The sequence below is a fragment of the Scardinius erythrophthalmus genome (assembly GCF_964197995.2).
Source record: "Scardinius erythrophthalmus genome assembly, chromosome: 16".
Classification (NCBI taxonomy): Eukaryota; Metazoa; Chordata; class Actinopteri; order Cypriniformes; family Leuciscidae; genus Scardinius; species Scardinius erythrophthalmus.
In genome coordinates this window covers 16323490-16351174 of record NC_138236.1, presented here as the reverse complement: position 1 = coordinate 16351174, position 27685 = coordinate 16323490, and the positions used below count along the sequence as shown (strand labels likewise).

The following is a 27685-nucleotide window of genomic DNA, read 5'->3' as shown; positions in this document are numbered from 1 at the left end:
TACACAAACTATACGCGCCATTTCAAGTTTTGAATGTTCGTGGTTAGGTCCATTTTAAACAAGAAGGCGGGAACTGGGCGGAAGCTGCATGCATATCCCTTTCAGCAGAACGGCAGAATAACAGAACTTGACGAGCGATAACTAAGGTATGGCAAATTTAAAAATGAAGTTGATACTTTATGTTTAAGAGATGTATTGTTCGTGAGTAAGCTGTAGCGCATTTGGTCTCGATTTAGCTCGACACAAGGCAAAGTCGGTTAGAGGCTGTTAAACCGAAACTAATCCCAATGTAATTCTAAAGAGGTGAAATGACTCAAATCTCTCAAAAAGAAACACTCAAACAGTGATATTTATCTACTTTCTGAAAGCATTTGATGTTAACCATGACTGACTATGGCTTCTACTGTGTGTGAATGAAAGTATGAAATTTTTTTAACTATAATGTTCTATACAGAAAAGCCTAAACATAGGTCTGTTTTCTTTTTAATGTTCCTTTAAATATGACACCTAATGGATGAATCTCTTTTTAAAACCCGATCTGAAAAGAACTCTTAACATAATGACTGGCCTATTTATTTTTAAAGATGCAATATTTCAAGAAGCGTCGTGTCTATTTGAACTGAGATTTTTTTTTCAATCTTTGATATTTGTATGTGACGTTTAAGATAATTGTAATAAAGAATCATCAGAATTTAAGTGTTAGAAGTTAACTGAGCAGAGTAGCAACTTTGCTTCCACCTAGAGGCGAAATAAGAGCAAGACAGGAATTGCAAGAAATTACACCGTGTTCTCCTCCATACATTATTCGAACTTTATTTATTTAACTAAAGTATATTTTCGGGATGTTTTTTTGATACTGTGTGACCTTTTATAACAGATGATAAACTAATCTTCGTCATTTCTTTGGTTTCAGAAATAAGATGATTCGTCAAAATGCACGAGGATGTTTTGGGACACATTTTGAAGGACAGCATTTGAGTCTGTCAGACCTAAAAGAAAACCCTAATATACAGAACGACTACCTGTATAAAAACGACATTCCTGCTTATCCTGAATCTGTGGAGCTCCATGTCCAGAAAGTGTCTCATGTCACTGGAGAAGAAGGTCTTAGGGGTATTTTTCTCAATTCAGGCTTCAGACAGCCGTCTGAGCTGGTGGCTAGTGATGATGATCAACATCATTTCCTCTGGTGGGCTTTATCAGTCACATCTGACGACAGATCCTCGGCTGAAGAGCGTTTCCTCACGTCCTTGTTCCCTCATCGCAGTGCTGCCCAAATTTGCAACCATTCGCCCATCCTTGAGCACTTCACCACCTCAAAGGCCTTCCATAAAGAATCTTCCTATGGAAACTTTTGCTTCACCTTTTCACTTAAAGAGCTTCTTTGGCACTATGGCGAGCAATTCTGTGGTGGCCAAAGTCCAGTTCTGCGTGTTTATGAGACGGCGCTTTACCAAAAAGAGATTCAATATACGGTTGTAGTGCATCCTCGTTACATAAATATTTATGACCATTGTCCTCGACTTCCAAAACATGGTGATGGTGTTTGTGGATACAATGGTGGGGCCATGTGGTGGCGCTGTCAATCCCCCTCTGAAGCCTACGAGAATAAGCTTGAGGTGAACATCTTCGATAGAAGTGTTAGTGTGAGCCCTCATCACAAAAAATACTATGTGTGGGATCATGTGTGTGTAGCTCTCCACATGGAGCCAGGGTGGGTGCTGAGTGTAGACCAGGACAGGCTGTTTAAAAGAGTGAATGTGTGTGAAATGTGTAAGCCTTATCTTCTGAGACCCCTAGACCGTAAATTGAGTTTACATGAAGCTGAGAGTATACTAACTGATCTTAAGGCCAGTATGGGTTGGGGTTTGGAGTGTGGTGGTTGGAGATAAGCACAGTATGCAGATAATACATTCACATCGAATTACAAAAAATAATGATGCAACACACAGTTAGCAAACTTTTGCAACAGTTATCCTAAATATGTTTAACTAGATGAAGCTTAATCTCTTTAGTGTTTTATTGTCTTGTTTAATGATTTATTAATGCACCTTTGCACTGATCTTCATAATTAAGTGAAGAATGGAGCACATTTTAGCTTTCATGCAGAAACCTAGGCAATGATTTAATATAACTTTTTGCAATATAATAAACTTTTCTGTATTGGATGTATGTTCACATTGGATTTAGAGCTTCTATAAGCTATTGTATAGAGTTAAAAATGTACTTTTATTTCTGACCACCAGAGGTCTGTAACTGAAATCTGGCTTTATTGCTTCATTGCTGGGTAGTACATAATCAGATTCCAAAAAAATTAAGCACTTGTAATTAGATTTTATTACGTTTTAAAATACTCATCAGACTACAGTAACTTTTTTACTGATTACATAATTACGTATTATTCATATGGCATAAATTCATAATTTATTTTTTTTCAGGTGAAAAACTTTCCTTTCTAAAAAAGCATATCATTTAGGCTATATATTCAGAAAATCTTCTAGTTTTGTGAAATTGCACACAAACCAGACACGTGGCTACAATTACTGGGAAAATTGATAGGGCACAAAGCATTTGATCACTAGATGAACAGAAAGGGAAAGATAAAATTATTTTCTTTCTCTTTGTATTTTTATATCAATATGGTACAAGATAATCCTATTCAAGTCATTGTGATAAATGAGTTAGGTCAAAATCAATCAAAATGTGGTATACAAGCTAAAATATGTAATGTACTAGATTATGTGGCTAACCACATTTTTTGTCATGTAATCTGGAAATCAGTAATTTGTCACATTTCTTTAAACCAAAACCTGTATTTTTTTTAATTACTTTAATTTTTAAACGTCTTTTTTCTTTAATGTTTTATCATGTTTCAAAAATGTCATATTATACTTTAATCAAATGTCTTACATTAAATGTGTCTTATTGCACTAAAATCTCTTCATTGAATCTCTTCATCCTTTTTGAATCTGATCTTACAGAACATTGATCAGTGATGTAACTTGATGTCAAATTGTTCTATTGCTAATCAAATAAATTTAACTACACCTCAGACAGTAGTTCACTTGCTAGTGTTTATCTGGTAAGCAAGAGTCATACATCGACATCTATATTATTTTGGCACAATGTCCAAACCCTTTGGCACTTTCATGTTTCTTTAAATAGTGAATAATAATAAAAGAAATGCAATGCGTGACTGCATCAAGGCCAGGGACACACTCTAAATAGATAATGACAGCCATAACCAATAAAAACAGACCAGATTTATTAACAGACTTTGGACTGGGTTTCACAGACAGGGCTAGGTCTTAGTTTAATTAGGACATTTAAGTAGCTTTAATAAACATGCCTTAGAAAAAACATTACTGGTGTGCAAGTTGCTTTCAGTTAAAACAGCTCAAACTTGCAGTTTAGTCTGGGACTACTGTTGCTTAAGCCTTGTCTGTAAAACTGGGCATTTGTCCACTATCACACTTCACCAGTTAAAAAATAGGAGCTGAACTTACATTTTTTATTTCAGATAATAATCTATCACTCTTTCACCCAAGGACTGTTTTTTTAAAATATTTTAACATCTTGTGCAGCACTTGCATGCTCTTGGTTTGTATGTGGTTTACCATAGACTATATAAACAGGGTTTAACTCAAGTGTGTGCTCTTTCTTGGGCTTGGTTTCAGCTCAGTGCTTCCAGCTGAAAGCAGCAATGGCAACACCATATAAGGCCACTTGGCTCATACAGATGATGTCATCACCACAGTCCTGAGTGGCGAATCTCCTCTCCTTTGCCATGCACACAGTGTGAGAGATAGAAAGGGAAGGAGGTGTGGTGAAGAGGAAAAAGAAAGAAAATAAGATACATTCAGAGAATGATATAAAGAAGTGAACTGAAGCTTGTTTGTAACCTGTTTACGTGCTGTTTCAGGGCTTCCAGAGCATGAAGAATTAGATGCTAGGATTAAACTGGAAGAAAAGAAAAACACAGGAGAGAAAGAGGCAGAGATAGAAACAGTGGGGAAAAAGAGTGAAGTATTGTAACAGCTGGCAGGACAACTGTGACAGTGAGGGAGCTTTGCTTAGAGGAGTCTTCTTACCATGGGGAAGTCAGGTAAATGCACAATTCACTTCTAAATTCATGTCTCGCTTTAGCATTTGTGATGTTGTCAAATACATAGTTTCTTCAGTCTCTGCCACTGCCATCCTCTGCTCTTGAATGATGTTTTGTCAGCACAGGTTGAGTATATGCCAGGTTTATCACGCTGAGTGTGTATGTGTATGTATGTGTGCTGGGGATTGTTAGCTACTCAATCCTTGCTTTGTTTGAGCAATTGCATCATGTAGCTGGATTTATGCCTCTGCAATAGTGGCAAGCACAATTGTTTGGCAACATTTGTCCAGACTAAAAGTTGTTGCGAATAGAGCGTAGTTTTTGCCATCATTTAAAGCATTAACTGAATGTTCAGTCACTTTATTAAAACTACATTTATTTGACAAAAGTTCTAAAATATATTTTATATACATTTTTTTGTTTGTTTAAAACAATTAAAGTTATTTAAAACATTTCAATTTATTAAATTGTTTGCAGTAAAGCAATACATTTTGAAATCAAAAATAGACTAAAATTAAACCCTTTAACATTATATTCTTATAGTGAAATATTACTTATAGAACACTAAAATCAGACACATATAATTAGACTTTATTTTTGTAACTCAGAAAGACCAAAGACATGTGGATATAACTTGGTGATTTGTGAAAAATAATAGAGGATACAAGCATTAACAGGCTACAAGCTTATTTTTCCTTCTATTCCAACTTTTCACCCTGAAGGACCCCAAAACTGATTTAGGGCTATGGGCTGAAAGAAAATGTTGCATTATATCCAATGTTATATTAAAATGTACATAAAAAGTAAAAATCTCTACATTTCAATGCAAAAATAAAACATAAAATGATCTTTTGTTAAATCAGAACTTTGTTAAAACAAATCAAAACTGAAGATATGCTTCAGTGGCGTGTTTTTTCTTCCACTCTTTCACTATGGCATGGCGGTATCTTTCGATATGGCCAAATCAAAGGACATCATGGGCCAACTTTGGCACAAGTCAAGTCAAGTCACCTTTATTTATGTAGCGATTTTTACAATACAGATTGTTTCAAAGCAGCTTTACAGTGATAACAGGAAAATAATGCAAAAAAGTTTGTTTCTGCTGTACAGCAGATCTAGAAGAAAATAGCATCATAGTCCAGCTTAACTAAGTTCAGTGAAAAAAAAGTTATTAATTTAGTTAATTTATATATAGCCGCTCTAGAGAAAACAGTGATGTCATCGTCCAGCTCAGTTCAGTTCTCATATAATGGTGTCAATGCAGGCATATCAATAATATTGTTGAACATTAAATGTCCCCGACTAAGCAAGCCAAAAGCCAAAGGCAACAATGGGCACTTACTTCATGGGAAGTGGTTTGTGCATCTCTGTTCTATAGTCAAGTTAGTACTAGCTTTGCGTAATATATAATTTAGGCTGTATCTATTGAGTTTTAGCAAAGACTAAATAGTTGCCCTGCTTTCCATTTTCATTTCATTTTGCAGCCTCCAGGCTTTTTTGTGAGGAGGTGCTGAAGACTCATAATGATTACAGGAGGAAACATCAAGCCCCACCTTTAAAACTCAGCAGTAAACTGAGCCGTGATGCAGCAAGGTGAGGTATTTTCTCCCATATGCTTGCTCTGCTCTTTGCTATTCATTTCTTGCTATTCATTCTTCTACTCTAAATTCACCCGTTTCTTTTCTTTGACATTACTTTCATCTATACTACAGTTTAATGCCCTTCAATTCAGCTGAATGCATTTCTTGCAGATATGCCGAGAGCCTTGCTAGCACCAGGATTCTGAAGCACAGTGCTGAGTCTAGTAGAGGAAACTGTGGAGAAAATTTAGCATGGGCATCTTATGATCAAACAGGTACAAATCCTTGTCTTCTGCCTCAAAGTGTCCATCTGACACATATTTACATCGATATAATAGCACAGACAGATAGTGCTCTCCTTTTCTCAACAGCTGGAACTCATTATGAATTGACTACCTCCCAGTTCGGTCTAAAGTTGATTACTAAGTGGGATGGAATGTCTGGTGATTTGTAAAGTGTCACTAAACGTATATTGGGTCATATGAAGTTTAGCTTCAAGTTGTTTCTTGAAATAAATTTTACTTGGAAATTCATCGTAACTGAATTTTTGGGCCCTGTCTGTTTCACATTATAATCTATGTGTATGTATGTGTGCATGTGCCGACAGGTAAAGATGTGTCTGATCGCTGGTATAATGAAGTGAACCAGTACAACTTCAACCAGCCAGGATTCTCTTCTGCAACTGGTAAGAGTATTTACAGCACTGCTGCTCTTGGAGATCAACCTACCTGCAAAGTTTAGTTCTGATTTTTATCAAACACACCTAAACCAACAACTTAATGTTTTTCTGTGTAGTCATAGAACTTTGCACTTTATTCACTCTCATTCCATGCATCCTGAGCAGCTGAAAACTGCCTAAAACCCCTCTAAAATGACCAGAAACCTAAGAAAAACTAAGAGAACTAAGACAAGAAAAGCGGCTTTGGTTGGTTTAAGATGTTCTTTTTAGTAGGGAAAGAATGTAAATGCCATTTATTGACCTCTTGGCTCAGTACACAGAAATACAAAATATAAATCTAAATGGTTTGCAGTGTTGCAGGAAAGTGGAGTGGATTGCGTGATATCTCTGCACCCAAGTAGCAGTGCTTCTCCTGTGCTTCACCCCACTATAGTCCCAATATCTGCCTAGGAAATCGCCTAGTCTTAATCTGCATTGCTATTTGTACTCGTTGTGAAAACGCAGGCCACGAAGTAATGAGGTTTTTTATTTATTAATCACTTTTACTCACGACATAATAGCTGGCAACAAAGGATTCCATTCATTATGCTAAGCTAAGCTAGCGGCGGCGCTCCCAAACTAAAACAATGCATGCACTGAGACAAAAATGCATTTGCCCACCTATCTAAATGCAGGAACGACGGTGAATAGGCCCTATTTCAAAAAACAGTGGAGTGTTCCTTTAAATGCTAGAGAAGGTGAAGAGGTGAACTAAAATCAGGCCCTGTCCTCTTTTTTTTCTGTTTCAATATTACATTTCCACTCTGAAATGAGTCACATAGGTCCAGTTCAGAAAGACTTTAACATTTCAAATGTATTATTAATTTAAAGCAGAATTACTAGGGCATGACATCATATCCTGCTGCTCATATTTGTTGTAGTGTCCAAAGTAATTTTGCATTAAACTAAACTTTGCATGAATGTTGATTTCCATTAACAGGATTGAGCACCCTTGGTTTGTTGCAACCAAATACAATACAAACACATACAGTAGATAAGTTTGGCCCAGTCCGTGTAATAGCCTACTATATTCTGGAATATTTTCCTTTTAATTTATTTTAAGTCCTCATATGTGACTCATCCTTCAGGAATGAAGCTTTATAAAGCCCTCCCAGGCACAGGAAATTCCCCATAAAATTCAGTTATGAAAAGTATCTTAATAGTGTGATGTCTCACTTGCAGATGTTAACTCACCCCCAGTTTTTAATTCACCTTGCCTGTCATCAGCTTCAACCAGCAGGAAATACTGGTTATACTACTCACCGCCTCAAGAGGGCAGAACATATTTGAAAGATTCACAATTTTACAGTAGTTGATGCAAAACCCTCTGGGCCCAGTTGTTCAAAAGTAATCTGATCAGATTTCAGCTATCGGATTGGATCAAATCTTGAAAATGATGTAACAAAAAAAAGGATTCTGAAATCAGATTAGATCACAAAATCCAATCTTGGTTTTGATCTAGATCAAATCATCAGTTTGTGTTGTCTTACTTTTTTGGAAAGTTTGGGATACCTTTTGATACAAAAATCTGGATTTCACAGACAAAAATGTATTAACTTTAAAACTGGTAAAAAAAAAAAAAAATACAATATAATACACACACACACACATATTTTTTATTTTGATCTTGATTAGTTTACCTGTTAAAGTAATAAATTGGAAGTAGGCATTAGGCTACCTATTCAGTACAGTAAAATAAAAAAAAGAGATGTTGGCGCAATAATCCCCCAAACTGATGTAAATATTATATTTATTTTAAAGTGTTTTTTTATAATCACTGTTTGTAAACTACATTGGCACAATCATAAGAGATGAAAGAGTCAAAAGTTCTTTGCAAGCGAAAGTTTCTCGGGAGAACGTTCCATGACCGTGCCACTAGTAATCCAGATTTGAAAAAGTTTTTATCTGTATCAGGCTGATCCAATTCAATTTTGCTTTGAAAAACCGGCACAAAAGTAAGATGGATTACCTGATCCTGGATAGCAAAACATGGGATTAACAAATCCAGATAATTCTGATCCAGATTAAACTTTTTGAACAACTGGGACTAGTGGATAACATCTGTACTGACCAGTGTTGCCAAGTCTGCAGTTTTCCCGCAGAATTGGGATACATTTCCACAGGTCGTTTTTGTAGTTCGCTGGTTGAAGCAATCCCCACCCAGAATTTTTTTTTACCGGTAGACACAACCTCCCAGCTTGGAATACGATTGGGCTGGTTTTGATTAGCAAATGGATGGGTTTTGTTGTGCAGACCTGGCAACCCTGGTGCTTACTCTAAATCTGTAAATATGTGGTTGGGAATCTAGGAACGGGTGTTCCTGTAGCTCAGTTGGTTGAGTATGGTGAAAACCATGGGTTTGATTCTCAGGGAAAACATGATGTAATCACCAGTAATTAGCTTCGAATAAGCATCTGCCAAATGAATAAAACGTACTAGAGTCCCTCATTTCACTCAAATGTTTCCACTCTGTCTCTCAGGGTATAAATATTTAACTGAACACTAACACAACCACCACATGGTTTATGTGAGTCAAACATGCATAAACACTTTGTGACAACCACACAAACATCCCGATCCTTGCTACAATACACACCAATTGATGTAAGAATCATCTTTTTGTTCTAGGTCACTTCACTGCAGTAGTGTGGAAAAGCTCGAAGAAACTCGGTGTGGGTAAAGCTGTGGCCTCGGATGGTTCTACCTTCGTAGTGGCACGTTATTTCCCTGCCGGCAACATTACCAATCAGGGCCACTTCCAGGCCAATGTCCTGCCCCCTAAAAGCTGATCCAAATGTAGATGGACACAATGAGAACAAAGGTAGGGAGAGGAAAAGAAAGAGGACAGGGAACAGCTGAAATTGGAGAGACTTTCACCTGGAGGATCAAACAGCGACTGCACAGCCCAGACTTTGGTTGCCTTAAATAACAGGTCTTACTTGAATAAAGAGCATAACTTTTCATTTTTAGGCTTTTATTAACTTGAATACGAAGAGGCTTATGTTAAACCTAAAGTGTTATAGCTAATGCTAGTTATACAGTTATGTCAAAACTATACTTTCATAGTGGTAAGGTCATTGTGGGCCACACACTTGGGTATGTGGATGTCAGCATTAGAAATTATTTTTATGAATCAAGTGAACGCATATATAATCAGTTTTGGTAACATTCATCCCTTTATGGTCATTCTTCAGTATTTGTTTGATTATTCTTATGTGTTTGTATATTAATATGAATTAAAATAAAAAGTGTTATCAGATGTCATAGTGCATGTTTACACAATTTGCTCAAAGAATTACAACTTTGGGGAGCTAAAACACTTCTATAATCAAGTTAGTGCCATATGCACAATTTCTGCAAGATAAGATCAATGCATATACCCCAGGGGAAAGTTCTAAAAGAAAATATTCAGGTCAGATTCAAAACATCAATTTTGAGGACATAAGCTTTTATTTCTACATTCCTCTGATCTACCATCTGTACCATTAAGGCAATATTAAAAGTGTGTATGTTCAAAATGTATGGCTATATATTTTTGTCCGTAAGGTGCATTTATGTGATTTGTAGATAATGTTGGGAAACGAACAGCTCTGGTTGTAACAGATTTATTTCAGCAGGAGGGTGCAGTATAGCAGCATTACTTGGGAAAGAAAACACGCAAGGGTTGGGGAAGATGTCTTTTCCTTTCTTACATGGTCAGCTCCTAAGAACAGACAGAAAAGGTGAAATATCAATAGCAATCAAAGGGTGTGTTTGTGAACTATCGCTGTATTTAAAACGTGTAAACCGTAAAAGAGACTAAATTATGTCTTCACAGTTAAAAATGCCAAAAGGAGGGTTCAGGATGGTTTAATTTAGGCACAAAAGAAGTTCATGGGAGGTCCAAAAGAAGCATAATACACTTAAGAGGGACTCTCTTAATAGTGCAGTTTTATGGGATTTTGAACTAGAGGAAATCTAGTGTAAATTAAGTATAACACTAGATGTACAAATGCTGAATGTTTAATACAAAAGCAATCGCTTACCATAATGGCATTGACAATGTCATTCTTGTTGTGGCGCAGTGCACGGACTGCTTTAGCTCGAGATACATTGGCCTGTGCCATCACCAGCTCGATATCTCTCTGCTCCAGCCCACCTTCATCCAGCTTACAAACAGAAAGAGAATGTTGTTCACCTTAATTCATTCAAACATACAGGTTCACCCAAAAAAATAAATTGTGTCATTATTTACTTCTGGTATTATTTCATCCATAAAGGTTTGAAATGAATGAAGGTGAGTAAATAATGACAAAACGTTTCCTTTCATGGAGGAAATGAAGGATTCATACCTCCTCTTCTTCCTCGCTCTCTTCTTTTATGGTCAGGCTTGGAGTGATGTCTGATGGCAGAGGTGAGGGGTCAAGAGGAACCTTAAATTTCTCTGCCGCAGCCTTGTGTACCTGCTGTGAGAGGTCCTCGATCTTACAAAGAGAAGAAGAGACAGACCGGAAGCCCAGATTAATGAACACCGATATAAATATTTAAACATTTATTTTGCTAGGAATTCTGTAGGAATTTGTAGCCAGCTTTTTATTGCATTGGTTTTTTTTTTTATGAGAGAAGACTAACCTTGGCCTCTCCAAAGACTATGTAAATATCTGAGGCAGGGCTTTTGAACACATCTGGACGTGTAATAACAAAGAGAATGTTCTTGGACTTCCGAATAGTGATGCGTGTCACTCCGTGAATCTGTTTCAGCCCAAGCTTTGACATCGCCTTGTTATACCAACCACATGGAGAAAAAGAGTAAGTCAGAGATTTTGTGCACAATACAGTGCATGAAATGTGCTTGTAGATGTGCAGTCCCACCTTTCGTGCTTTTTTCTCACTTCGACTCTGCTTGGCTCTGCTGACAGACTCATCGGCAGGAGAGTGTGATAACTATACGAGAAAAAAATTAAATATGAAGTATAAAGAGAGCATGGTAGGTCCTTACATTGTTCATACAGTACACTCAACTAGATAGAAACACTGAATAAAATGCTGCATAATTTTACTTTGCAATGACACATACAAGAACATCTTTGCTGTTCATCTGGCTTATGCTCTGTGCTGCACTCAAAAGTGATCTTTGCTGCTTGTTAAATTTAATTAAAACGAGCTAGCGGAACTGGTGAGTATAAATGCTGAAATGAAGTGTTATTTTGTAAGTTTTGAAATCAAGATAACAAAAACGTTTTTATAATAAATCTTTTTACCACTGAGGTGAAAAGTGGAGCTACTGCTTCGGTTGAGAACAAACAGATAAAGTATGCAATGCATGTTGCTTTACTCAAAAAGCAAATTACAGTACAATCATTTTTCGTTACATTACATATGGTTAAAACTAATAAAAATGAGTATGCTAACATGCGCTTCTCCTATTTTAGCTAAGTGTTGACTAAGATACTCAGCTGGGATAGTTTGATGTGTAATTTTATTGAGTTGAATGAAGTTAAGCCAAATAGTTGTTTTGGTGTGTGGGTTACATCTGTACTGCAGTTTAAGTTGGTGGTGGGTCATCAATCTACAGTTCACCTGTGGATTTGAGGTTCTCTGCAATATCCCACTGGGTTCCTCAAGCTCAGGCACTGAACCATCACTGTCTGTTTCATTACCTGAACCTACTAAAAGACAGAAAAAATTAAACTCTAAAACTGCTTTGCTTTACTAGAAGCCATAAATATACTTGAGAGAGATGCTAATGCCTTATGGCTAAAACAGATGATGCACATACTGTTGTTTTTGAAGGGGTGATCCACGTCCTCTGGGCCTTTTGATCTGTAGCTATTTGGGTATATAACTTGCTCTATACTCTGTCGCTCAGCTTGGTTTTGCCGAGTTTTTACCAAGGAGTCTGGTCTTGGACTGATGCAGGTTAGGGTCTCTCTTTCATCTGACTGATTCAATGTTCTTTGGGCAGGGGTACTGTCATTCTTTCCAATGGATGTTGTGGGCTGGCACTGTTCTGTTTGGTGCCCCATACATACTAAAGACAAACACATGACATGTATATAGTTAAATACTAGGAATTCCTAGGATAAAAAAAAAACCCTAAAGAAACAAGAAAAAGTTTACCTGGAGGGTTCTCACGTCTGCATGGTTTTGCTGTCATGACTGTTCTCTGACTTTCATGATGGCACGCGTCTTGAATAAGAAGCAAATTCTGTGTTTGTTCCACAGATTCCCATGCTGCTAATTCCATATTACATATTCCAGTGGTTGAAAGGGGACTTTCAGAGTCAGGCTGGCTGGGTTTGTTGTCTGGAGCTGGTTGAATATGTGAGAAGATAGCAGATGTTTGGGAAATGTTATGGACAGGCTGTGACTCCTGAATGGGGGTAGAGAGATCCTCCTCCTGGATAACTGTGTATGAACATGTGGGAGAGACCCTGTCTTGTTCTGAGCTGTCCACCCTAAGGGATGAATTGCCCCTTACGTGATTGTCATTGATGTCTCTTGTGCTTTCTGTCAAACTTACACTGCTCAAAGAACTGTCTGAAACTTCTTTCTGCCCATCTGGCCTTGTAAGGTCTGTCGTCTGAGTTGCAACCACTGGCTCTGTATGAACAGACTCATTTGGATCAATACAGCTAGGGTCAGGAGAGTTAAAAATGGACTGTTCTGGTGTTTGAACAGGTTCAGTGTTCTCTGCTTTAGATACATCTTCTTTATGCTGGGTTTCACCAAATTCCTCTCTCATTGAATTTATATCAAAGCCTGCCACTTGATTACCTGTAGTCTCTATTTCCTTTCCTTGGCACTGGATCTTTTTATTATCCATTGAGGCTAAAACAGCAATGCTGGTTTTAAGGGGATCAATTACCTTTGGTTTTGTGACATGCCCTGAATTAGCATTCTGTGCTGTTTTTAGTGTTGCCTCATCACTCTCAGCTTGAGAAAGTCCTGATTTATCTGAATCACCATCAAACGTTTTGTTCTGTTCCAGAAATGAAAGAGTCTCTGTAAAATATTGTGCCTCTCTTTTTTGACATGTTTTTGTTCCTTTTTCTGTCCTCTCAAGTGAGTCAACTTTCTCTCTCTCCTGATCCTGAGGGCCAGTTGTCGTCTCTTGTTCAAGTTGTTGTCTGTCAGTGCGTTTAGGTTCATCTTTTACGGTTTCATTTTTGATGTTTTCTCTCAATTGAAATACTTTCTCAACCATAACCTCAATTGAAGCCCCATCATTGGAATTTGCTGTTCCTTTATCTGAGACAGAACTCTGTTGGAGAACTGTTGCTTCTGAGGAGTCAACAGTCTTTATATCAGTAGGTTTCTTTCTGAATGTGAAGGTGCCAAACGATCCCCCTTGCAAATTGAATGCAAGCTTGTTTTGCGATTCAGTGTTTGTTTCGGTAATTTGTTGAGAATTTGATTGACCCTGGTTTGAAACTAGGCCAAGATTATCTGATTGGTTGGAAAGGTGTGTTTTTGAAGAAGATCCACAGAGATCAGTGTGTTCATGGGAAATGGTTGATGATAATGTGACATTATCATGTTCTTGACAAGATTCCAGATCCTGAGGCTGTTCAGAAGTTATTTCAGCATGTTCCCTCCTTATTGTGTCTGAAGAAAAATCCTCTGGAATGTTGAAGTCTGTATTTGGAGTTTGATCTTTCACATCTTTCCCATCATCTGAAAGCATATTCAATGCAAGTTCTGATGGACCACTCAAAATTAGGGGTATGCAAGTTTTTTCTGGATCATTCCACGATGACACCAGACCCTTATCAGAATTGCAGTGTATGAGTGGATTGCTCTCTGGATTTTGAAGGTTATTTGCATCATCCTCACCCCCTCCTGCCTCTGAAAGATCTTGAATTGATCTCCAGCTGGCAATGTTTGACTCAACCACACCAACATCAATGTCAGTCATCTTCTCTTGGAGGTCACAATATCGGTTGTTGTCCTCATCGTCACCCATGATGTCTTCTCCAGCGGCAATGTTATGAGCCACAGACAAACCCTTACTGTGCACTGATCTAGCCATCTCACACATGAGCAGGTTTTCAGCCTCAAAGTCACAGCATTCACCTAAAGACAAGGGATCCCTTGATGTCCAACTCTCAGAGGAAAGTTCCCTTTCTGTAATGCTGCTCTCAGAGTTCTCTTTCTTTGGTGAAATTACAAGTCTGCTGTATGTGGAGCAGGACATATTTTGAGAGCTATGGTTTACATCATCATTGCTAGGTTGATTCTCTGTCAGATTATCTTGATTCAATGAACCTTCAAATGGTAAAACATCAGCTGAGGTTAAGTTATCTGGTACCTCACACAGTTCAGGATAGGCACAAACTGGAATGTTTGTGGGGCTGCATTCATCCAGGTATGTTAATTGGGGGACTCCCTTATTTAGGTCATTGGTTGCAGTTTCAGCTAGCTGCAATGATGTGTCAATCAACTCCAAGCTATTTCCATTTTTATGATCCAGTTCCTGGCTATCACCTACATTAGTCTCGTAGCACATGTCAGCAGCTGCAGCACCTGCCCCACAGGATTCATTTGTACTATAATTTTGCTTTACATTGTCTTGATCAACAGATGATGTTGGATTATCTGTGGGGATCTGCTGTCCTGTCTCTGATGTTACCATGACTGTTGAGGGATCTGTACTCAATTTGCCTTGCTCATCCATTGTTTTGATCTGTACAGTCAATCCTTTTGAAAGCTCACCCTTCAACAACTTTTTTTCTGAAATTTGTTGTGCAATTACACTTTCATCATGAACATTACAGTCTGGCAGATTCTCTTGCAATTCTACATGTAGAAGCTCAGATGATTCAGAGGATATCTCCATTTCACTCTCACTGCCAGAGGATTCAGGTTTTGCATGGCTTACTGACTGCACAGGTTCATCTGGCCCAGGGAACTGTTGGGAGAGTTCAGCATGCTTCTCTGTGCAGTACAGATGGTCATCTTCATCCCCGTTATAAGATGTGGAATCAATTGACTCCTCAGTGTCATCTGGATAAGCAAAGGACTCATCTACACCCTCGTTTATTGAGTTCTCTGAAAGGGAATTTAGAAAAGATGCAGAGGTGTCATCTTCATTTGGGTCTTCCACTCCTCTTTCACCCCTTAAAGGTGCCTCTTTCTGCTCAGCATCATCGACATTATTCACATCTTCATTGTCACACTCATCTTCATCATCCTCATCATCATACTCATCTACATCGGCTTCCTCCTCTCCAGCAGCATATGCATCCACGTCATTTCCCTGCTCATCATCTGTGGGGAACAGGGTTATTTCCATGGAATCTGCCTGGAATATCAGGCTTCCATGGAAAGGCAACATAGAAGCAGGAATCATTGCATCACTCTCAGGCCCATCCTCCCTAGAGTAGCCATGGAACAGAGGGGCAGAGGATCCTATCTCAAGATATACACTATTACTGTCTACGTCTACAGTCTCTGGAGAGTGGGTGACAGGGGTTTTGTTTTCTGCATCAAGTGCAGAAGTTGCATTATCTTCTGGTGTTAGATGGGGATCCAGGTTCATAGATGGCTCTGAGAAACAGGCATTGAAATTCATTTCAAGACTGTAATTTGGATCATTAAAGCCTTGAGTTGCATCAGGGGCACTCTGGAATTCTCTAGGCCTCAGAGAGCCCTCGGGCATCCCTGTGTCCTGTTGGTAGTCTGTGTTTCTTTTGCTGCTGCTCTCTTGTATAGAAACATGTTCTGTCACCCAATGAGGTCTACATGTGTCTCTTGTTAGTATATCCACCTCACAGGCCACATCTTCCAGCAACTCTGGCATATCAGGTTTATCCAGGCATACATCTCTCTCGTTACCAGTTCGCTCATCTCCAAGCTCATCGCCTATCTCTGAGAGGGACCCAACGTAGCAAGCAGGAGCTTCTTGCAACTCTGTCTCAGCTGTTAAGTTTGGGGAGCAGGAGTGGGAGGTGCTGGAGGTGTATGAGGTCCAGCTGCCTCCCTCAGCAGTCATGTAGGAGCCAGAGGGAGAGGTAGGAGGGGAGCACAGATCAGACTCATCAGTTGGAGAGCCCGGACTTTGGCTCGGGCTCCCAGGGCGCCATTGTTGCTTGAGATGTGAGCAGTAAGCCATCTTAATGGGTGTGGAAGGGGCTGTATAGTAGCGATCAGGATCCAGTCCTGGAAGTACACCAATGCGTTGTGGGTCAACAACATAGGGAGGTTCGGAAAATGACAAGGAAGGCACTTCACCCTGAGATAAAGACAATGGCTCTCCCTCATTGTCTGGGAAAAGAGTACTGCTGTCTGTCAATTCGGCATCTCTCACTTTGGACTCTAAGACTTGACTTTCAAGTGCCTGACCTATGGTTTTCTCCTGTTCTGGGACTGAAGTAAAACCCTTACCCTGATCTATAATAGAACTCACCTGACCAGTGTCTAGTTTTGCTTTTTCATCCAGCCCGATATGACCTTTCTTGGAGGGTTCTGAGGGCTGGGTTCCTGAACTAGACATTTCTTGACCTATCTGTTTTCCTAGCAGCATTCCACTCTGTGTCTCCATGTTTCTAAGCAAAGCCTCTTGCCCCATTACCACCCTTGAGTCCATGGTCTCGGGCTCTTGAAAGTCACTTTCTATTTCTGATCCAGTTAGGACTTTGATCCGTTCCATTTTCATAGGACCTCGTCTACAGCCTCCTCTCCCAAACCGCCCCATTGGTCGGCCGAAAGTTCCAGAATGCCCTTCTAATTCAAAGCTTGCACCCTCAGGCTGTGGGCGAGGAGAAGTGGTTGGTTTGGCCATTACCAGACGGGGTCCAAAAGGAGTACATAGTGGGGAGAGTTTTGGAGGGCTGCTGGGAGAAGGACTGGAGGCACTATCTGTTGGAGTTGAGGCTGAAGAACTGGATGTTTGACCAGAGAGATCTAAGATTGGATGAAAAATAATTATTACATTTAGCTGGATATTTGAAAACATTTCTGCATGGATCTATTCTATAACTAATATCTAAAATATTTACACTGTTTACAGCAAACAGAAACATTTTGATAATTTGATCAAATCTTTCTTTGAAAATGCCTAATAAAATCACTTCAAACTGGACACATCCAACTGATTTTTTTAATCCATCCATCTATGTTGCCCCAAACATGAATCCTCTCTTAGTAGTCCCACTTAAATGTCACTATATGAAATATTCAATACAGTATTGCAAAAGGTCATCTGAACTGCAGCTATAAAGTGTTTTAAAGTGGACTGTATGCAATAAATCCAGCAAAACAAATGAATTCCAGTTTTCTAAGGTATGACAACTAGCAGCTCTATCCAAAAGTAGTGTAATATAGGGTGGGATAACAGTACAGGCCAAAAAATACTTAAGTTGTGATGGATATCCATTTGGCAGTGCTTGAAGTGGACTGGTACACACCAGTACGCAGTACCGGCACATCTGTATTTTAACCTGTAGTGTTCCCTCACTTTTTCTTGCATACCAGAACTTCTCGCATGTTGCCGGTACTCTGGCAAACCACACCAAAATATTGAATCAGGCTATTAATGAATTGTATACATTGCACGTTCTGAGCTTTTATAAGCTGTATGAACTAAACGGATCAATTATCTGCACAATATGACTGTAACTGTGACTGAAGTGTGATAAGATTTGCACAAGCCGTTCATATTGCGACACTGATAATAAATGTGCAACCCATTCCAATTCTATTGAGAATGTAAAACGCTAGAGAAAGTTGAACATGATCTAAAAACAGCCACTAAAAAGACTGACAAAAACATCATCCTGCACCAACTAAATTAGAAAGCTTTTTAAACTACTCATGACCTACTTTACTAGAATTGATCACATTCTATTGTATTTACTGTGGTGAATTTTGACTAACTTGTAGAATTCAGGCTATAATGGCTAGATAATCTATAAGGGAAATAGATTTTTCACTAAAGATATACACAACTGTGGTATGTCGTAACTATAGTTTCTAACTGTGTAGGTTGCTATTTTTCATAAACATCCCATAGATAAAAGAAAAGTTAACATTGCCCTAAGCATGATAATAAGGAGCCATCAATGGCCTTACCTGCATTATATTCTTATTGTAACAATGCCATATTTAAACAATTAGAAGAACTATATTACTTTTTCATAAGGCCAAGTACAAGTTAGAATCAAGAGCTTTAAAGTATGGACCTTCTTGAATTATTGACTAAACAACTGGTTTTCCCCGTGTGTAAAATGTTTTCTGCTAATGATGACAGATATTAGGAAAAACCTGGCTTTCCAAGAGATGACAGGAAATGAACATGTTCAGTATAAGAAAATGTTAAGTAAAGATAGTTTGTCTTCCCAAAGCACTTTGTAAACAAATGATTGGTTCACCCCTTTGATGAGTAACACTCTATTTTTTCCACTTCAAGCACTGCCATTTGGTATCAGTGTTTCTACATAAGCTTTTCCACTAAGATTGATCAAACGTAAAGATATCATGAACTGTCTGCAAAATAAACTATTTTACTTCTATTCAGGACAGTGAGGGTTTTTGGTGGGGGTGTGAAGAGGCCTGAATTGTCAGCTCCGTGGGGAGCATTTTAATGTCCGTGGAGTAATTGGACGTCTTTGGGAAACAAGGCTCTTTTTTGCCTGCATGGTAAACTCAGAGTGACAGCATGGATTTTAAAAAGAGCAAAATAAGCAGCAGTGTCAGCAGAAATCTCTTTTTCCTCTCTAGATTTCTAACATCGCTGCGATACACACACAATGTATTTACATGAAGGATGGAAAAGTTAAAAAAGACAATTAGAATAGGATGCTGAAAAAAATACAGGCTGGTTTATACTGCTTAGAGCTGTCATAGTGATGGTCTGACTGGTGGACTAGCATAATCATACTGTTCAAGTAAAACTCAGTTTGTGTAGTTGGTCCACCAGCACTTTCGCTTCCCATGATGGGGACCAGCAACCAGCATCCCATACTAGTCCCAACATGCAAAACATACCGTATGCTGGATTTTTTAACAAGGAAGTGTAAGTGTGTGAGTAAATGTACTAAGATAATTGATTGAGGATAATTGTTTAAAAATATCTTAACACTTTGTTAAAGAGCATGGGAATGTCAGCTTTCATAGCTGCAACAGGCTGTGATAGTCATGTTGCTCACTACACTCAACCAATGCATGACATTCAGTGCATTTTATTTGTATGTGTTGATTTTTTCTAAAATGATTAGCACAGAGTAGTTCCTGTCTTCACCCACTGCACTATTATCTGACAGGTTTGTCGGTAGAAAAATGGAGCCGTTATTAGCTCCATTATTATTATTTCCTCCTTCTCGCTTTAATCTCCTAAATTCTCCCAGCATTACAATAACCTTACAACAGACTAAATGTGGGTTATCACCAAAACCTTCTCATTTGGCCATTGTCTTTTTTGCCCTTCATGACGCGTCTCACTCTCTTCACTCCTCTCTCTGTTTTTCCTCTCTGTATCACCATCTTACTTACCCTCCCACTCATCTCTCCTTCTGTGTCCTAAAAACATCACCACAGGCCAGATCCATCTTATTGGGCCATAATAATGTATATCATTGTGTATACACATCACCTAAATCATTTGAGCTAAATCGCACATTTATGTGCATACTTGACAGTATGTTTGTGTGAGACTATAGGCTAATTGTTCTGCTTAGTCACGATTCAAAAAGATAACGTCATGCCTTGTGTTTTCTGCACAAGGCAGCACTGTTTTGGAGCTGGATGCAAAGCGGTCATTGTGTGTGTGTGTGTGTGTGTGTGTGTGTGTGTGTGTGTGTGTGTGTGTGTGTGTGTGTGTGTGTGTGTGTGTGTGTGTGTGTGTGTGTGTGTGTGTGTGTGTGTGTGTGTGTGTGTGTGTGTGTGTGTGTGTGTGTGTGTGTGTGTGTGTGTGTGTGTGTGTGTGTGTGTGTGTGTGTGTGTGTGTGTGTGTGTGTGTGTGTGTGTGTGTGTGTGTGTGTGTGTGTGTGTGTGTGTGTGTGTGTGTGTGTGTGTGTGTGTGTGTGTGTGTGTGTGTGTGTGTGTGTGTATGTGTGTGTGTGGTGTTCACAAGTGAGAGGGGCCTTTGTTGCCTCAAAATGTAATTTGCACAGCAAAATCATTTATGGGCAGTGCTTAATTTGTACATTAATAATTTCCGGATACAAAACAACAATTTACACTGTCCTTTCAACTTCAGTTTTTCCGGAACATACAATGACATCACTTAAAGGTGATGGCACAAGTATAATAACATCATTCACAAGTTTCTGCATGGCCCTACACCCTAGTGTATTATTCTGTCACGTATTTTGTTTACATTGAGAACAAATATCATTCAGTTGATCAGTGATATTCTCTCACCGACAAAGTTGTTGCATCTTTCATTACAGCGATTTCTGATCTAACTCCCGTTGCTTGTGTCTTCAGCTATCCTGATTGGTATAGAGCTGGTAAGTCCCGCCCATCCGTAAAACCCCAAGTGGACCTCTAGGTTGAAAAATCGTCAATGCAAGTGAATGGGAGAAAATAATTATTTTCTGGTCCCGTTTGAATTGTGCCATGAATGTGAACATATGTTGTCTGTGAATTTTTTATATAATTTTTCATGTAACGAGTTTGACAGTATATTGTATGATTCTTTGGCTAGCAGTTGTGGAAAAGACATAACGAGAAAGTCTACATGTCGCCTATGTGACGTCACCCCATAACACATTTTCCCTCCACTTGTTAAATCACGGTGCTAATGCTGCGATAATCTATGGAGACCTGTGATCGAGATGCCTGTGTGTTTTGTAGCCAAATGTCACCATTCAAACCAAATGGGCCGTTCTTTCTTCAGATTCCCGTATCAAACGCGTCGAAAGCATGCTAAATTGTAGCATTCTTCACACGAAAAATTATAATAAAAATTCACAGACAACATATGTTCACATTCATGGCAAAATTCAAATGGGACCAGAAAATAATTATTTTCTCACATTCACTTGCATTGACGATTTTTCAACCTAGAGGTCTAGTGGGGTTAGCGGAAGGGGCGGGACTTACCAGCTCTATAAGTTGTAAGGGTGCAGTTCCGTCTTCTCTGGATCTCCCGGGATCAGCTTTACTCGCAGATATGAAAAATAAAAATATGCTTGAATTTCTTTTTGACATTTTTCCGATATTAACACATTTCTTATTTAAAAAAAAATTTCAGGTATATAGCTACACTCTCCAAACTTTCTGCTGCTCACTGCGCACAAAATAATCAGTAAGCACAAACCAATGAGAGTGATTTGAAACTTGATTGGTTCAAGCTGATTGGTCAAAAATATATGTTGAGAGCCAATAGCAAAACATAACCTCCAAATACATCTGCAAAAAAACTTGCGGTCAGTCTGTCTCACACGTGTGCGTGCACTGTCATCATGTAATGCACTTGCTAATGCCGGATCGTTTAAAAACAATACCGGAATGCAAAAATGACATTTTCTGAAACAGGATCCGGCTCAAATTAAGCTTTTTTTTGTTTGTTTGCGTGTATGTGTTTCCAGAGCAAGTTTTGCACACGTTGTCCTATTCCAAGTTACACCTGCTCGAGGCCCTCCTCAAATGAAACAACAGATGGAGTTATGTTTCTGTATGTGTGTCTGACCTCTTTCTTGAATGTCCTTCACTCTCAAACCCCTGCTGTATGCCAGGTAGATGAGCAGGTGGTGCTAAAGTTGACCTCTTTGGATCCAAAATCTAAAAATCTGTGATTTTACTGGTATACATGAACTGGAACCATGGAAGTGAGTAAACATCATCAACATTCCAAACACAGTTTCAAATGCCATGCTCTTACATTGTACATAATACTGCAAGTTGGGTGAGGAATATCTGATGCAAGAGGGGCATTCTATAAAATATTTCCTTTTCCATTGCTTTCAATATACGTCAAACGTTAAATTCTATTCACTGACAATTATTATGCTGAAGAATGAGATGCATTGTTTAGATTTAAAACAAAATGGTAATGAGGCTTTATGAAGCAGTGGCTGACTGAACAATGTATTGTCCTTAGAGACAAGTGAATCTAAATGATGAAACATCCATGTTATCTTAACAATAGATCCCCTGATGGCAGATCTCTAGTGTCGGGTGCAATATGCTACTTGTCAACAAATAAGGCTTAGATGATATTTTCATAAAAACGTTGAAGTTTCAAAGTGGGTTATATGTATGGAACTGGCCTTGTTAACACACATTAACCCCAATTGTCTGACGATCTAATGTCTATCCTATCTGATTCCTTGGTATGTGCTTGTGATGTAATTGAGAGGGACTGAATAGAAGCAGGCCAAGCAAACCCGATCAACATCCACTTAGCTTATCTAGCTCTTACACTGTGCCAACGCATTATTCAATTAAAAGAACATGTCTGGTACTTTCACAGTGCCTTCAAATATTAATGTGAATAAAGAGATAAATCAGAAATGGAAAGCACTTGCTTTTGTAACAAAAGTGTGTGTATCATAGTTGATGCACTTCTTTTTTTGAGCACAAAAAAGTACATTTTAATGCTGACAATAGACATTACACACAGAACAGCAACATCGCCTGGTAGGCCTAAAAAATGCTGTCATATTCCACACAGCTATTGAATACCACACCCTTATTGCCACTAAACACAAATATTATTGTCCCATCGTGCCTCATACTGTTTTGTGATGCCCAGTTCAACACATATCTGATTTAGAGACAGAGTTGACTGAGACAACTACAGATTTTACTAGCCCTTTGTCCCAGGTCTCCTCCTTATTAGTAGTCATCTAAAGATAGTGCCGACAAACTGTCACACATGAGGGTTCTCTTTTTTAGGGCAATCTTTCCACTCATTCAAACACACGCATACACGTGCCCGTCTGTGTGCTTACTGGAAAATTCCATGCCTTTGTGCAGATTGTACTTTCTTTGCTAATTAATCAATGTTGAAGGTGATGATAGTATTCATTTAAGCATACTAACTTTGGTGCATTCACTGCACCAAGACATTTAACTTTAACTACTGATTGGTGATAAATCAAGGACCATGTGCCCAAAATGTGACCACCTACCATTATCACAAAATAGAATGATAAATATTGTTTATGTTAATGCTCGGTTTAATGTAGTTCCAATATACACACACATTCAGGAAAGTCAACTGTCTTCTCTGACGATGATATTTGTTATTTTTCGTACATAACATATGGGTGTCATTCCCTCGACAAATAGCATCAATATCTTATCTCAAAGTAACATGTTACATCAGATCAGTGTTATTCCATGCAGGCATGTTATGGACACCTATGCACTTGTCCTAAACAGCCTTGATTGCAACTGATGTTGGGGTCCTGAGAGTGATGCTGTGTCATGCTCTTGTAATTACAGGCAGGAAGGAGGAGTGTGTGTGTTTGTGTGTGTGTGTACCACAACCACTTAACGCACACAATGCTCTTTTCGGACAATGCTGGATGATGTTTCTAGGTGTGGCTCACTATTCTATCAGATAAATATATTAGACACATGCTTTCAGCTGAGCATCCTTCGTGTATGTCCTTCTCTGACCCTCATGTAGCATGCAGTGAGGTGTACATTTGCTTACCTGGTCCTGGCAGCTCTGATTGTGGGTCTCCAGAGTCCAGAAGGCCCTGCGTGGGGCCGCTCCGATGCGCAGTCTCACCGGGCATATCCGTGTAGCACAGTCTCTGACGCACTGCCTAAAAAACAGGAGCCAGCAAACTGAGGACAGAGAAAACGAGTATAGGATGTTGTCTCCTCAGTGCAGAGATACAGATCCGTGTTCACTGCGTGTGCATTTATGTCAGTGTGCATGTGAGAAAGAGAGAGAGGGACTGCAGAGACACGCCGGTAACAGCATGGGAAATCTGAGCGTGAGCTGCAGTATTCTCTCTGATTACGAGAGTGCCCGCCCCATTCGGACTCTCTGTCGCTCTCATTACCCCTCCCTTCCTCACTGCTGTGCTGCCTCATAACCTCGCTCTCCCCCTCCCTCTCTCTTTTTCTCTCCTTTCCTCATGCTCTCCCTTCAGCAAGTGGGTCTTGGACAATGATGTCAGCAGATTTCTGTATCTCTTGGAGGCTGCATGGGGGATAGTAATACAAAGCACAGCAGGCAAACAGATAGAGATGTTGTGTGATGAAAATGAATCTAATCACGCTAGAAAAAAACAACAACAACATTTAAACCAGCATAAGCTGGTTGGTTTTAGCTGGTTTAAGCTGGTCCTTCAGCCTGGCTAAGATGGCGTTTGGCTGATTTAAAAAACAACAACTCTAAAACCAATCAAAGCAGACCTGTTGGGAGACCGTTAAAACCCCCATGAACATTTTTATTAGGAATTGGAATATTGCAGTGTTTATAGCAAAATGATTCATCCGTGCACATCATTTTTTTTTATTAGTGTGCCCTCGTAATTTTTCATCAAAAAATATGAATCTCCCCACCACTTCACAATAACATCACTTCTCCGATGATGTGTGAACCAGCATGAGGGCGGGATAGTAATCCCTCCCCTCCAGTAACTCACATGAGATCACAGCAATAGCAAACCACAACCATCCAATCAATTCCCGATGAACAAAATCAAGTCCCACCCTAAAAAATTTTTCACTTAGATATATGTCACTGTAGGAAAGAAAAGATTGCAATTTCCATTTCATGGTGACTTTAAAGTCGGCATGCAAAGAAAGCTACGATAGTCTTTTTTTCCCTATTGTGACGTATATCCGAGTGAAACAGCTTCTCAAAAAACAAACAAAAAAAACCCACTTCAGCAAAGTCATTGCAAGAGGGAGTGAATGCCTTGAATTAAAAAAAAAAAAAAGTAATTATGTAAATCATTTATAATAAAAACGCAATGTATGATGAAGATAATTGTCAATTTTGATTTCATGGTGACTTTTTCCGGCAAGAAGCGGTTACATGATAGCAATACTGCAGAGAAACAATAAAATCTCATTCTCCACTTCCCTCTCTCTTTTAAGAGTGTACGACGTGCAACTCGTTCCTTGGCGTTAGTTTTAGCATCAGGAGTTTGAAAAACGTTTGTCTCATACAGACACATATGTCTGTTTGAGTTTGACAGGTTGTTAGAGTGAGATACTGTTGTAACTACAATATATTGTGTTAGATGATGTGTTATATTGATAATGAATTCATAAATTCATAAAACAGTTTGAGTATCTTAAAAATGACAAAAGTAAGAGGCAGTAGAAATACGCTTTTTGTGTTTTAAATCAACAAGAGATAAAACCCACATCTTAAATCAATGAAACTGAGCTTCATGGAAGTGAGAGTGAGGGATACTGCAGTAAATTTAGCTACAGAGTACAGAGCTATGTTTCCACGGCAACTGTGAGGGAGAACTCATGGATGCTTTAGAAAGGGAATCCAATATTCAACAGACTGGCAAGACTTGGGGACTTTCCTGAGTTTTTCCTTTTCTTTCTGCATCTCACTTTCTTTTTCAAACATCCAGACCTTTTGCTGGAATTTTAGGGGAACTGGATAGCTTTCTTTATTACTGGAACAGTCAGACAATGATGATTCAATTCTCTCAATACATCCATATTAAAAGTGAAAGTGAAGAAGAAAAACAGATACATAAAAATGGCACTCTAACTTGAATAAATCCAGTGAAAAAAGGGTCACAGGTTTTCTTAGTAAAATTATGGATCAGTTTACTCAGAAATGCACTTTCAAAACCATTGTGTATTAATAGGGAGTTGACTCTGCCTTTACAGTATCACAAAACAGTTTTGTGAAAGCCAGTCAAGTTCTTTGACACCAGACTCAATAAAACGTTCTAAATGGATTGAAATGGTTCCTGATTTCGAATAAATAGAACGAGATATGCATGATGAGGAAGAATAGCTACTCATCTGCTACCCTAGCCTGCAGAGAGGTCAGTTTTCCTTCATTCTTCAAGGCTCTTCAGAGGCACCCCTGCATAATGCAATCTGACTGAACTAACCCAAGCTGGGTCAACCTGCCCTTCAAGGTAAGGAAGACAGAAGGACCAAAAAAAAAAAAAAAAAATTGTTTTCTCTTGCACTGATGTCACTCATTGCCTGGCCATAAAACATGAAATAAAAGCCTTTACTACAAAAAAAAAAAAGGTAAATCGCTAGACATAAATGACATGGCCTGAGCTCACTAATGCCATATCATTAAGCTACCATGAGTAATGAAGTAGCCTAAATCAAACCAGAGTTCTATTTTTTCATAATTTAATTTGGCTATCACTACTTCTCATAATATAATAAAAATAAACATTAAACTAAATTATTAAAATTAAAAATCCTAAAAATATCAATGACACATGGCCCATTGGTACGGTGGTATTATTTCCGCTGGTAGGGTAGACAGCGTACAGTTAAAACAAAGGGACAGTTAAATCATATTAAAGTCCCCGTGAACCGGAAGTTGCAAACGACTTTTCTCCAGTGTTATGACGTATTTCCCAGTGAAAAAGAATATTGAACAGAGGGCAGGGTTTTACTCTAGCGCTCCTCCTCTCCATCTCTCGCTCATAGCAGACTAACGGTTTGAGGGGAGTGGTTAAGCGTTGCCCAAACCAATTCCTCAAACCTACGTCATCAGAGAAGGTCCTCCAATGCAGAGGGGAGGGGCATTTTCAGATTTTGATTAAAGATTACCATGGTAAAAATTTTTTTTTTTAAATTTTCTTGCACGGATTAATTGTTCACCACAAGACTAGTAATATGCGCTAACAAAGTAAATAGGGTCAATTTTGATTTCATGGGGACTTTAAATAACTTGCGTATGCATCAAACCTGATCCATGATTTTTGCTCCACACATGCTTAGAAGTGTCCTATTCAATTGGGAAAAATTTAAAGGACATACGGTTCTCTAATCTGAAGAGGTCTATTTTTAGGAGAAAGATTTTCACTTCACTACCTCCCTTCAACATTGAATATAGCTTCTTGTCCTTTTATGACCGTCAAACTGAACTTAGATGTTTGTGATTTTCTAAAATTTACATCATTTATAACATGATTTTAAGTCTGTCCTCTAAAATTTACATAAATCATAACATGGTGCTCTTCAGCGTTATCGTGCAATTTAGGGAAAAGTGCTAGTTGAAACACACTGTACCTGCTGTAGAATCCTATTGTCTCGGATGCTGTTAAGGCCTAGGCATTTGAGAACTGCATCTAACACCACAATTAGTAACTGAATAAGAGTAAGCTGATTAGTGAGTATGTGAATGAGTGAGTACTTACTGAGTGAATGTTATTACAGTTCTGGCAT

The 27685-nt window shown here is 38.7% G+C and overlaps 3 protein-coding genes across 6 annotated transcripts; 2 read left to right on the top strand and 1 right to left on the bottom strand.

The window, feature by feature from the left end:
* Nucleotides 1-16: 16 nt before the first annotated feature.
* glipr2l (GLI pathogenesis-related 2, like) lies at nt 17-9924 on the top strand. 3 transcript variants are annotated; one of them, XM_081388997.1, is made up of 7 exons: nt 17-146; nt 914-1619; nt 3923-4105; nt 5590-5698; nt 5857-5960; nt 6293-6370; nt 9032-9924. In XM_081388997.1, the coding sequence occupies exons 3-7, from the start codon at nt 4093-4095 to the stop codon at nt 9190-9192; spliced, it is 465 nt and encodes a 154-aa protein (XP_081245123.1). In that variant the 5' UTR covers nt 17-146; nt 914-1619; nt 3923-4092; the 3' UTR covers nt 9193-9924. The 3 variants fall into 3 exon arrangements, with proteins under 3 accessions (XP_081245123.1, XP_081245122.1, XP_081245124.1); XM_081388998.1 differs by lacking the exons at nt 17-146; nt 914-1619 and adding an exon at nt 3683-3821 and having other exon boundaries at nt 9032-9923; XM_081388996.1 differs by lacking the exons at nt 17-146; nt 914-1619 and having other exon boundaries at nt 3678-4105; nt 9032-9923.
* LOC308704012 (uncharacterized protein) lies at nt 921-1892 on the top strand (the record flags this gene model as incomplete). The annotated part of the gene is made up of 1 exon (XM_081388061.1): nt 921-1892. One exon carries the CDS (start codon nt 921-923, stop codon nt 1890-1892), a length of 972 nt encoding a protein of 323 aa, XP_081244187.1.
* nacad (NAC alpha domain containing) lies at nt 9832-27685 on the bottom strand. Of its 2 annotated transcripts, none has more exons than XM_081388993.1 (10): nt 27530-27685; nt 23991-24105; nt 12503-17287; nt 12162-12413; nt 11963-12051; nt 11255-11326; nt 11015-11161; nt 10735-10866; nt 10429-10551; nt 9832-10106 (listed from the first exon to the last, which is right to left on the bottom strand). In XM_081388993.1, exons 2-10 carry the CDS (start codon nt 24073-24075, stop codon nt 10092-10094), a joined length of 5700 nt encoding a protein of 1899 aa, XP_081245119.1. In that variant the 5' UTR covers nt 24076-24105; nt 27530-27685; the 3' UTR covers nt 9832-10091. The 2 variants fall into 2 exon arrangements, with proteins under 2 accessions (XP_081245119.1, XP_081245120.1); XM_081388994.1 differs by having other exon boundaries at nt 27658-27684.